This window comes from Balaenoptera musculus, chromosome 1 (assembly GCF_009873245.2).
Source record: "Balaenoptera musculus isolate JJ_BM4_2016_0621 chromosome 1, mBalMus1.pri.v3, whole genome shotgun sequence".
Classification (NCBI taxonomy): Eukaryota; Metazoa; Chordata; class Mammalia; order Artiodactyla; family Balaenopteridae; genus Balaenoptera; species Balaenoptera musculus.
In genome coordinates this window covers 110,311,597-110,322,627 of record NC_045785.1, presented here as the reverse complement: position 1 = coordinate 110,322,627, position 11,031 = coordinate 110,311,597, and the positions used below count along the sequence as shown (strand labels likewise).

At 50.2% G+C, this 11,031-nt stretch overlaps 1 protein-coding gene across 3 annotated transcripts; it reads right to left on the bottom strand.

The window, feature by feature from the left end:
- Nucleotides 1–1,923: 1,923 nt before the first annotated feature.
- Nucleotides 1,924–4,648, bottom strand: LOC118901765 (lactosylceramide 4-alpha-galactosyltransferase-like). 3 transcript variants are annotated; one of them, XM_036865322.1, is made up of 2 exons: nucleotides 3,337–3,483; nucleotides 1,924–3,123 (listed from the first exon to the last, which is right to left on the bottom strand). In XM_036865322.1, exons 1-2 carry the CDS (start codon nucleotides 3,387–3,389, stop codon nucleotides 2,016–2,018), a joined length of 1,161 nt encoding a protein of 386 aa, XP_036721217.1. In that variant the 5' UTR covers nucleotides 3,390–3,483; the 3' UTR covers nucleotides 1,924–2,015. The 3 variants fall into 3 exon arrangements, with proteins under 3 accessions (XP_036721217.1, XP_036721228.1, XP_036721237.1); XM_036865333.1 differs by lacking the exon at nucleotides 3,337–3,483 and adding an exon at nucleotides 4,539–4,648 and having other exon boundaries at nucleotides 1,926–3,123; XM_036865342.1 differs by lacking the exon at nucleotides 3,337–3,483 and adding an exon at nucleotides 3,509–3,518 and having other exon boundaries at nucleotides 1,926–3,123.
- Between the last annotated feature and the right edge of the window lie 6,383 nt (nucleotides 4,649–11,031).

The window sequence follows — 11,031 nt, the reverse complement described above, 5'->3', positions numbered from 1 at the left end:
TAACATTGTAGAAGATAAGAAAGGTTGTCCCAGTCTTCCTACTTAAGTCCAACCTAGATCTGCCAGGATCCGACTCCCAGACACGTGAGCAAGTCTAGCAAACTGCCTAGTCAGTCTGGATGGGTAGCCAAGAAGTACTTGTCCTATGACACTGAGGATTGTGGTTGTTTTTTGTTTGTTTGTTTGTTTGTTTGTTCGTTTGTTATTTATTTATGGCTGTGTTGGGTGTTCGTTTCTGTGTGAGGGCTTTCTCTAGTTGCGGCAAGCGGGGGCCACTCTTCATCGCGGTGCGCGGGCCTCTCACTATCGTGGCCTCTCTTACTGCGGAGCACAGGCTCCAGACGCGCAGGCTCAGTAGTTGTGTCTCACGGGCCCAGTTGCTCCGCAGCATGTGGGATCTTCCCAGACCAGGGCTCGAACCCGTGTCCCCTGCATTGGCAGGCAGATTCTCAACCACTGTGCCACCAGGGAAGCCCAGGATTGTGGTTGTTATTCAGCATTATTTTGGCGATAGATAACTGCTCAATAAATAATTGTAAGTTCGCAGCTATTTTCTTTGGGCACTTTGAAGATGTTATTAATATTTTAATCTGACTTCCATTATTTCTGTAAAGAAGTCAGGTGTCAGTATGAATTTTTGGTCCTTTGAAGGTCTTTTTTCTCTGGCTGATTTTAAGTTTTCATTTATTTTGTTTGTCTCCATTTTAATAGGATGTTCCTAGGATTTGTTTTCTTGGCACTTGTTGTACTTGGGATTCATAATCCTGTGGCTTGGTGCCTTTTGTCACTTTGACAAAATTCTGAGGCATTATCTCTTCATATCTGCTTCTTTTTTTTCTCTCTTCTGGGTCTCCCAGTGCAATTACCCATGTATTAAAGCTTTTCACTATGGTCATATATCTCTTATGTGCTTTCCTGTATTTTCCAACTGTTTGCCTCCCCATGCTTCAATATTTTCTTCTGTCCCATTTAATAGTTGTCCAATTATCTCCTCTGTTGTGTTCAGTCTGTTATTTAACCTCTCTACTGAGTTCTTAATTTCAGTTATTTAGTTTTCAGTTCTAGTCTTTCATTTTGTTGCTTTTCTAATTTATACACAAGTTCTCCACCTTGCCTTTTAATTTCTTGAGCATACACATCATTGATATTTTCAAGTCTCTTTCTAATAACTAGATTAACTAGATTTCCTGTGCTCTATCTGCATTGTCTGTTTTTCTCTTGGTTTTTTCAGTCAAGTGTTTTGGTTTTTTTTTTTTTGGTGAGTCACCTTTATTGTATTTATTATTCTCACTTTTATTGTGTTTATTACGGGTAGGGTAGGGGGGTGTTTCCTTTCAAATGCTTTTCCTGAGCCACAAGAACTCCAGGGCCCCTGCCCGTGAGTGGGCAGCTGGCACATGTCACTCCTGCAACATTTCTGGAAAGAAGGATGAGGTGGGCAGGCAGGCCAGCTCTGCCGGCCTCGGCCCCCCTGAAAAAGAAACCCAAACCCCAGAAGCACCCCACCCCTTGGGCTCACGTAGCTGGGTGTGCATCCCAGCTACCCCACAAGCGGCCTCCTCTCCCTCCTTCCTACCCTCTTTCCTTGGGCTTCTCCATGCTCCCCTCGTGGGCACTTCAGCCCCAGCCTGCCTGCTTCCCGCGCTGCCCTGGAAGATGCTTTCATACTTGCCGGGCTTGCCTGTTGTCTACAAGACCCAGGATGCTCACCCGGTGCACTCCAGCTGATTCTGGCTGGGCACACTTCCCCCACCACTGGTCGCCTCTACCCGGTGACAGTGCACTGGCCTAGGGGGTAGAGGCGACCAGGCCCACCAGCCTCCCGCTAGCTTGAAGGGAGCAGGTCCCGGGGCCCGCAGCATGCCTTCTGGTAGCAGCTCTTGGGCCGATAGTTCCCCGTCCTCCCCGCTGCCTGCCCCAGATCCCGGGCTGCAGCAGCTCAGGTCTCCCCAGGAAGGGTGGCCGAGCCCTTTCCTTCAGGACGCCGGGTGCACGGAGGGAACCAGGCAGGCCCCTCACAAGTAAAGCTTCATGGCCTTGTGAGTCGTGGGGCAGTAGCGGGTGTGGAGCTGGGCCAGCAGTGCCCTGGACGTGGCCTTGAAGCGCGTGCCCTGGCTCTTCTTGTTCCACATGTGGACAGCGTAGGTGGCGTTGAGCAGCCGGGACAGCTCCTCGGGGCTGACGTCTTCGAAGTACTTCTTCCAGTTCTGCCAGGGGATGGGGTAGAACGCCTCGTAGGGCAGGGTGGTGACGCCGCGGCAGGCGTGGCTCTCGCCCAGGCTGCGGATGGAGCACCACTTCTTGAAGACCCGCGTGAGCAGCTGCGGGCCCTGGTGGCCCCAGATCCAGCCGTTGTAGTGGGCCACGAAGTCACGCATGCACAGCGCCACGAACTCGTGGTGGCGCTCGAAGGCCAGGAAGGCGCCGTTGAGGACATAGCGGGACTGGGTGCCCAGCGCGTTGGTCAGGTTCCCCAGGCTCTTGAGGACGATGAAGTCCGTGTCCAGGTAGATGCCTCCGAACTTCCACATGAGCGCAGTCCTGGAGGCATCGGAGAGCACGGGCAGCACGTAGGGCTCCCACCGCCGCTGCAGGGCCGCGTACCAGGCTGCCAGGGGCGTGTCCCGAAACAGCTCCTGCAGGTCCAGCGGGAGCATCTGGACGTTGGGGAAGCAGCCCAGAAGCGAGAGGCCCAGGTGCCGGGGCAGGGAGGCGTTCCCGCCGGGCAGCCCCTTCATCAGGACCACCACCCGGGACTCAGGCTGGGCCCTGGCTGCTGACTCCACTGAGCACATGAACAGGAAGTTGGGGTCCGTCCGGTCAGAAGTCTCCAGGAAGAAGATGTTGCCGGGAGGTGGGGTGCCGGAGGACAGTGTGTGGGAGACCAGGCGCGGGCAGGGTATGTCAGCAGGCAGGTTAGAGAACTGTCCTTGGCCCCTGGGCTCTCCCACAATGTGCCAGTAGACCATGACGGAGACCAAAAACTTGAACTTGAAGCCGATGATGAACAGGGTGCAGACCCGCTGCCTCGGGGCACCCCGGAGCAGCCGCAGCAGGCAGTCGGGGGGCCTGGACGTCATCTCCCCAGATGATATCAGGAGCCTCCAGCAGGAACTGGCTGGTCTGTAAGAGACAAGCACCGCATTCAGGCAGGCTGCTGGCATCCCTGACCCAAGAAAGACACTTCCTACAAACACCAGCCACAGCCGACGCCGGCTTCCAGAGCCCATGGGCCTGCCAAGTGGTCAGAGCCCCATCTCCATCCTCATCTGTAAAATGGGGGCAGCGGGCCATGGACTGAGATCTGAGCAGAGTCCCTTTCACTCTGTGACATACCTGTGAGCTCCCCAAGGGCTGGGCCAGCACCACCTACGACATGCGGCCAACATGGGCGCAGGGCAGGGTCTGGCCTCTCTGCCTGGCAAGGCCTGTCCCCTTTGAACTACCAGGCTGGCAGCCTATGATCTGAGACCCAATGCATGCACCCCTTGGTCCCATTCAGTTCCACCAGCCGGGCCTGGAGCTGGTCCAAGAGGAAGAACTGCCAGCAGCCACAGGGACTTTTAGCAGGAGGCCTGGGGCTCTGGGGGGCCTGGGTGCTGGCAGCCAAGCTCGCTCAGGAGCAGGACGGGTGGACTCTAGGCACGTGGGCATGCTGGCCGGGTCCCGAAGCCCTTGGGCAAGACATGATGGGGTCTCCTGGGCCCCTGGCTTCCCCAGCCCCTGCCTGGAGGGAAAGCGACAGGGAGGTTGTGCTATATATAGTCTGTGACTTGACTAGTACTGTTGCCCTTGGACTCTCATTCTCTCCTGATGCCCAGGCTGCTGCTGGCCAGCAGCAGGAACATTCTTGGGTGCCTTGCAGGAGGTTGGGAGGAACAAGAGAGGCTTGCAGTGGGACTGTGTGAATGCCTGGGATATGAGGGGCCCCAGGTCTGCCTGAACCAGCAGCAAGACGGTAATACTGGAGCAAGGGTTATATTCATTCATTCAGTGAATACTGACTGTCCACCACGCACATGTCAGGCAACCTTCTCAGCATTTCCCACATATTAACTCATTAAACCCTCGCGGCCGCCCTGTGGTGAGGAAACTGAGGCACGGAAGTCCGGTAACTCATGCAGACTCCTCTGGCCAGCAAGTGGCAGGGCGGGGTTTGAACCCAGGCCACCTGGCTCCAAAGTCTGTGTTCTGTCCACTGTGCCATCCTGCCTGGCAGACAGAGCTTGCAACCATGAATGTGCCTGGCACCTGGGGACTTGGTACACACTGACCTGGACAGTGCTCACTATTAAGAGAGTCCCGGCCACCATTTACTGTAACCCCAGGGGACAGCTGCATAGTTTCCCCTTTAAGGCCAGGAAGCTTGGGTGCAAAGCGGTGGGGGACTGGGTGCAGCCTGGGGGCCAAGGGGGGCTGGAGTCAACTCCTCCCAGGACAGAGGGGTCTTGTGGCCTGAGGGTGGTGCCAGGAGCCTGTGACTTGCTCCCCAAGGCTGAGGCAGGGAACCGTGACCACGTCATGGGTTGGAAACTGACCAACCTGGCCGGCCCATGGTGGCGAGGTGGGGATCCAGGCAGCCTGGCAGGCCTCTGGAGACACGCCCTGGCTCAGCAGCCAACCTCCTCTGCCAACAAGAACTCGGTCCTTCCACACCCTCTCCATGCCTGCAAATCCATCTCCAGTTCTCTGCTGCCTTCAACCAGGTTTCTCCAAAGAGTCCCCTCCACTTGTTGTTTCGGATCCTTCCCTTCCTAGGCCCCCTTGCCTGTTGTCATCTGCTTCCTGTCCCCTCCAGTCAAGTGTTTTATTCCTCATACGTTTGGTTATTTTTGAATTGATTGTAGAGATCTGTGTGAAAATTCTATAGAGGTAATTTAAGTCTCCGAATGTGGATTTTCTTTTACTTTGAGCAAGCACCTAGGCCAGGAACACTGGCAATCATGGATGATATTATTCTGACCAGGAACTGAGATCATTCAAAGCTTGGCTTCCATCTCTTTGCAGGCTGACCTATTTTGGTTCTCCTTATTCCTTTAAAGCTTGACATATTTACCAGAGCTCCTCATCCTTGACAGAACTGAGTTCCAATTCTGCCCCCGCCTCGCTTACTGCCCATGAATTTTATGAGAGATATACTCAGATTTTCAACCTCCTAGCGATGGCTTTTCAGAATAGCAAATGCATCAAAGGAAAAGCTGTGTTAAATGCTAGGCTAATTTCTCAGCTTCTCTCCTCTCTTAGAACTTGGCCCACAATCGTCACTGAATTGGCAGATTTATGACACATTCAGACAGATATTTTATTATGTATTACCTAGCTTTTGCAGTTTTTCTCAGTGGAGATTTTGGTCCAAAGTAATTTCTTGCTTCTATATCTAAAGACATTTAAAATGCCCATAGATAGTCAATATTCTTATCCAGCCACTCCCATCCCCTGCTTTAGCAAGGTAAAGCTAAAGGCATCTAAGAAAAAAACTGAAAAATAATAAAGGCAGAACAAACCAGAGATGTTCAAATTAAAAGCAGAGCCAGAGATTAGCAGTCTACACCTGCTGAAGTGACAAGACATGCACATCTAAGGACATTGTTGATTTGCCTATGTTATTGATCAGAAAGTGATAGGAATGGTTCAGAGATGGAGATGCTCATGTGACGTTGGCCAGAAGGCTTTGGGGGAAGTGGGAGATAAGATCTGAGTGATAATTAATGGAAATAATAATGACGTGATTGATAATAGTGATGATTGATTTCATTTCACCAGTGTTTTGGTAGATATATATTAGCTGCATAATATTTTTCCATTGTATTTTATTTTAATTTTGTAGAATGAAGTAATGATTTAATATGACATATGTAAAAAAAAAAACTTTGATGTCTTTATTAGGACATTATTGTTGCAATAATGATTCTGAACATTCTAGCTACATGAAGGCTATAGGAACAGCCATTTTCTTCAAAGCTTGAATATTTTGCAACCATGGCCAATATTTGAGCCTTTTCAAAATTTATACTGAGGTTTCAGGAATAGGTAGTGTGAGCTGGAAAGAAGTGAGGATAGTGGTCAATATGCCCACTGCGATGGTTTTAAAACATAGCTCAAAATTCTTTGACTCTCTTCTCATTGAGAAATGACGTCTACGTTCCCTCCTCTTGAATCTAGGCAGGCTTGTGACAGCTCTAACCCACAGAATATGGTAGTAGTGATGCTGTGTGACTTCTGAGGCTGGACCATTAAAGGTCATGCACATTCCACCTGGTCCTCTTGGGATGCTCTCTCTGGGTGGGGTGTTGGGGGGAGCCAGGTACCATGTAAGGAGTCTCAGGAACCACCCTGAGACCATCAGGCTAGAGAGGCCAGGAGGAGAGCAACCAGCTGACAGCCAGCATCAACTCCAGCCGAGTGAATGTCACTATAACACGACTATGTCTCTTTATTGCTGTTGAATTTGAAAAATGGCACTCAATAGCCAAAAAGCAATGAAAATGAGTTCCAGTCTATCTCAGATCTCTTGAAAGAAATGTACAGGTATCCAATCTGTAACCCTCTGAGGCACTTCGCATGTCCTCTTTTTTCTCAGTTTTCTCAAAGCCCAGAGCCTCTCATTTGCTGAATGCCCCATGCATTCTTTCAGGGAAAACCCTCACTTCTTGTTTCTTCAGAATTCACTGACCTTGCAGCTCACCCGTCTCTCAAGTCCATTGTTTTCAGATTGACTTGCTCTCCTTCCACCAGATCTATCTCTCTGCCTCCAAGCCCTCCATCCTCTTTGGTCTCGTTCTCCTCAGTGTCTGATCCTTCACACCAGCCTCAACAGAGACGGGGATTCTGAGGACCATCCGTTCCTCCCCCAGCACGTTACACGTGGCCTTTTGCTGAGAGTGTGCTCAGTGGCCACTCTCTACGCCTCCCCTTCTCCCACCCTCCCACCCTCAAAGCTCCCACGGGGCCTCGCCCCCATGTGAGAAAAAGCAGACCCTTTAATGTGCCAGCCCCACACCAGGATCATTCCCTGGTGATGGCAGGCCGGACCTTCAGGAGCTGAGGGAGTGGCCCACTGGGCAGTTTGTGTGGAGCAGACAATGGACAAGTAAGGGGAAGGTGGTGTGAGAAGAGGCTTTATTTCTCTATATGGTCAGACACAGGTGAGAACATTGTGGGCACAGAGCAGGGGAGCCCACGGACTCTTGGGAAATACACCTGTAGAGCCTTCTTGAGGAGAGCTCACCTTGCCCCTGTGAACATTTCAACTGCTCAGCTGAAAGGAAGATTAGGGAAAGGAAGATTAGGGTGTCCAAGAAAGGATGCATCAAGCTGAGGTTTTTCCTTGGCCCTTTGGATTCTTGTTTCCTCTAAAATTGCATGTCTGAGCATCAGTGGCCCCTAGAGCCCTGGTCACAGCCAGAGCCCCCGTACTGCAGACCCCCGTCACCATCGCAGGGGTCGGAGCTCTGGTGCCAGCATTGGCGGGACCTGCAGTGCCTGTGGTGGCCCAGGCAGCAGCCGCCCTCAGAGCTGGGGGCGCAGCCTGAAGAGGAGGCTGGAGGCAAACATTGTGCTGGGCTCTTTGGGGGGCACTCGGGTGAGGGGCACTTGCGGGGGGCACTGGCACTGCTGCTGGTTCTGCTGGCAGGACATCTCGGCAGGAGGTCAGTGAGCCCGGGCAAAACAAAAGCACCTTGTCAGCTGGGAATCCACAGTTCAGTGTCTCCTCGTTTTTTGGTTTCCTGATCCCTCACTTGGAAGACCAGCTGCTTCCTAAGCCAAGGCTGAAGGAGGGAGAGGGAAACTGATGAGGGGTTACTCTGATGATGCAAGATGCCTCCTATGTTGCTCTCCACCCAGGGCCCCATGCTGCCCATCTAACTGGGCATTCAGGTTTTTGTGTCTCAAAGGAAATACACAAGGTATGTATCCATTTGAGGAAGGTATTCTGAAAAATGAATGTCACAGGAAACATGTGTGAACATGAATAGAAAGAGCATGGGAAGGATCATGAGTTCCTGTGGCCTTTGCTGTTCCCAGAATTCTTGTCATGCCCCAAAGGGACTCCTTCCTGGCCCTTACTTCCCTTCCTGGCTACCCTCTCTGCAGCCATACTACTGGGATTTCATTCCAGACCCCTCTGTTTTTCTCTCCTCTGCTATGATCTCAGGGTTCCTTTCCAGCATCTCAGCTAGAGTTCCATCCCCTGCTGGACACTCACCAGATGCAGAGGAGGCAGGAGAAGGCTGTTCCTGAGGAGGCTGTGGATGGGGACCCCAGGGCAGGAGTCTTTTATCCTGTGCTGGGTGTGTGATGCATGACTTGAGCACGCTGCTGATTTCACAACCAGGGGGAGCGTGACAGTCTGGCACACTCCCTGGATGAGACCTCAAGCATTTTTCTTGGGCACTTGCATAAAGTCCAACTAAGGAGGTTCAACCAGGAAGCATGACGACTGTCCACACACCTCCCCCTGGGGCCTGTTGGGAGCCTGGCACTCTACCTTCCTTCCTTCGTTGTTTTAGCCCACCTGCCTCGGTTCAGATTCTGACTCACATTCTTTCCTGGGAACAGGTACAACTATGGAAGAATTCTGTTCTTGCATTCATGAGTCTACCAAGACAGACACACAAACAGACAAATGAATCAATCATAGAACAAAGTCCAAGTGATGAATATAATTAAATGTGGACCATGTTTCCAGACTGCCCCAGTGATTATGACCTTCAGACGTAAACCACTACTGCCCCCTGAACTCCTTGCAATGAGATACGGGCAAGGGATGAGGACTGGTGCTGGCACCCTGTCTAGGGGAAGTGAGCCCCTCAGATGACCTCGTGGCACCCAGGGAGCAGCATGCATTTTCACGCATGGGAGCAGAACCAAGTTAGGTGTTGATGGACAAATAAATAAATTGACCTGAGCTGAAAAGACATTTTTTAGCGCAGTCATCTAAACTCAAAACTATTTGTACATTCGAATCTATTATACTATCTAACTATAGTCAAAAATATATAATTAAGACTACAAACTTTAATAATCCATATATAATTTAAACAATTTTTGCTATGGTAATAATATTATATCATGGGCCTATATTTTCTTACTGAGAAAAATGTTCATGGGCTATTTTTAACTGGTAAAAAGCAGGTGATAAAGCAGTGCACACAGTTAGTTGATATTTTGAAGGAAGTCTCTTTTTGTAGAGGAAAGGTATCTTATTCTTTCATGACCATGAAAACCTCTAGGACTGGCTTCCTGCCTTTAGATAATTTTATTTTTCTCACTTCACTCTAACGCTCACCCACACTAAAGCATAGGGAACCTACACAGTATTTCAAGACCCTATGGAGGAAGGACTTGCCATGAAGTGGACCTTGGGAGTGTTGGCTCAGGATGGAGGTGTTGGGGACAGTGGGGAAGGAATCATGGCCTCACTGACATTCTCCTGTTTCCAGAATGATGTTCCTGACAGCCCTGAGGCCATGCTTTCAGTCCCAGCCTCCTTTCAGTTTGGCAGCCATTCCCCTCACATCATTGAGAGTCCCACAACTAGATAGTGGATTGCCAAGGGAAAATATAAGTGATGAAAAAAGACATTATTTTTTCACTTGGACTCCATGGTGAGGATGCAGAGGGAGAAAATAACAAGAAACATTTATTTTCATCAGCTTTGCCAGATGGGGAAAACCTTCTGTAATGCCACAAAACTAGGGTTGCTCTCCCTCCTGGTGTACCGGGGAAGTCTTAGTTTACAACTCATGTCCCAGTGTAATTATGCAGTCGTGTCCTACTTTGGATGATAATACAGAGAGAAGAGATCAGCCTAACGGAAGTGATGTTAACATCACTCTTGGGGATCCTCTGAAGGTCCAGCCTGACCTTGGGGTGTGACTGGGAGGGGAATATCACCCACTCTCTTTTATCCCACAGACCTGATCCTCCTATTGCCAGACCTCGTTCCTCCTGAATTTCTTCTCATTCAGTCATTAATTCCCAGGTTTCTACATTCAACAAACTTTAAGTGAGTTTCAGCTGTGGGTTGGGCACTGGGCACAGTGCTGGGGGTATAGCTATGAAGGAGACACAGCCTGCCCTCACAGGTCTGCCAGTCTAGCAGAAAGGGGAAACACAGTGATGACTTACAACTGTGCTGTACATTAAAGAGAGATTGCAGGTGCTGTGGAGGGGTGTAAGGATAAGGCCTAAACCAGTCTGGGGTTCAGGTCTCTGCAAAATGTGAATAGTTTTCCCCTTTGACTTGTGGGTCAACAGAAGCAAGTACAAAAGCTATTTTTGGTCCAAATGGGTACAATCTCGAGTTATTAGCCAACAACTGCTGAAGGGTAATATTAATTTCAATGGTTGGGTACGTTCCAAAGTTTCTGGGTGGCTCTCAGTGGGGAGATTTCTCCATCCTCCCTAAAATGCAAGTGGACTTCTGTCTGGCTTCCTTCAGGCCACATCCCTGGTTCCATGTCTTATAGGCCCTTGCTTTAGTCCTGGAGTTGCTGCTCTATGATTTTTTAGCCACCTCAGGGAGGAAACCCTTCTTCAGAGCCTCTTACATTTCTTACAGAGCAGCTGCTCCACAGGCCTGCAGACCAAGCAGATGTCCTTGATGATGGAAGAAGATGCTGTGAGGCCATGAGGTCTGCTTCGTGAGAGCCAGTGCTGGGAGCAGCCCATCCTCAAGAGCCTGGCACCCTGCAGTGTGGAGCTCTCAGAGGCAACACAATTTATTTCTGATGTATCTTCCTTAAAATGCACTCTGGGGAGTTAAATCTCAATTCATCAATATATAATTCATCATCTTACATAAGATATGAAGCAAAGACCAAGCTCTCCCTTGCCTCAGGGATGGGACCAGGAGAGGACAGGATTGTGGGAAAGCACCTTCCACGACAAGTGGCTCAGCTTCTTTTAGGGAAAAGGGGGCAAGGGAGTGTAAAAATACTACCCTGTCTTCTCATGTGAGGATATTATTTCCTGGCTTCTCAGCCACATACCAATTTTCCTCTTAGATGGTGTCTAGCATTTATGGGA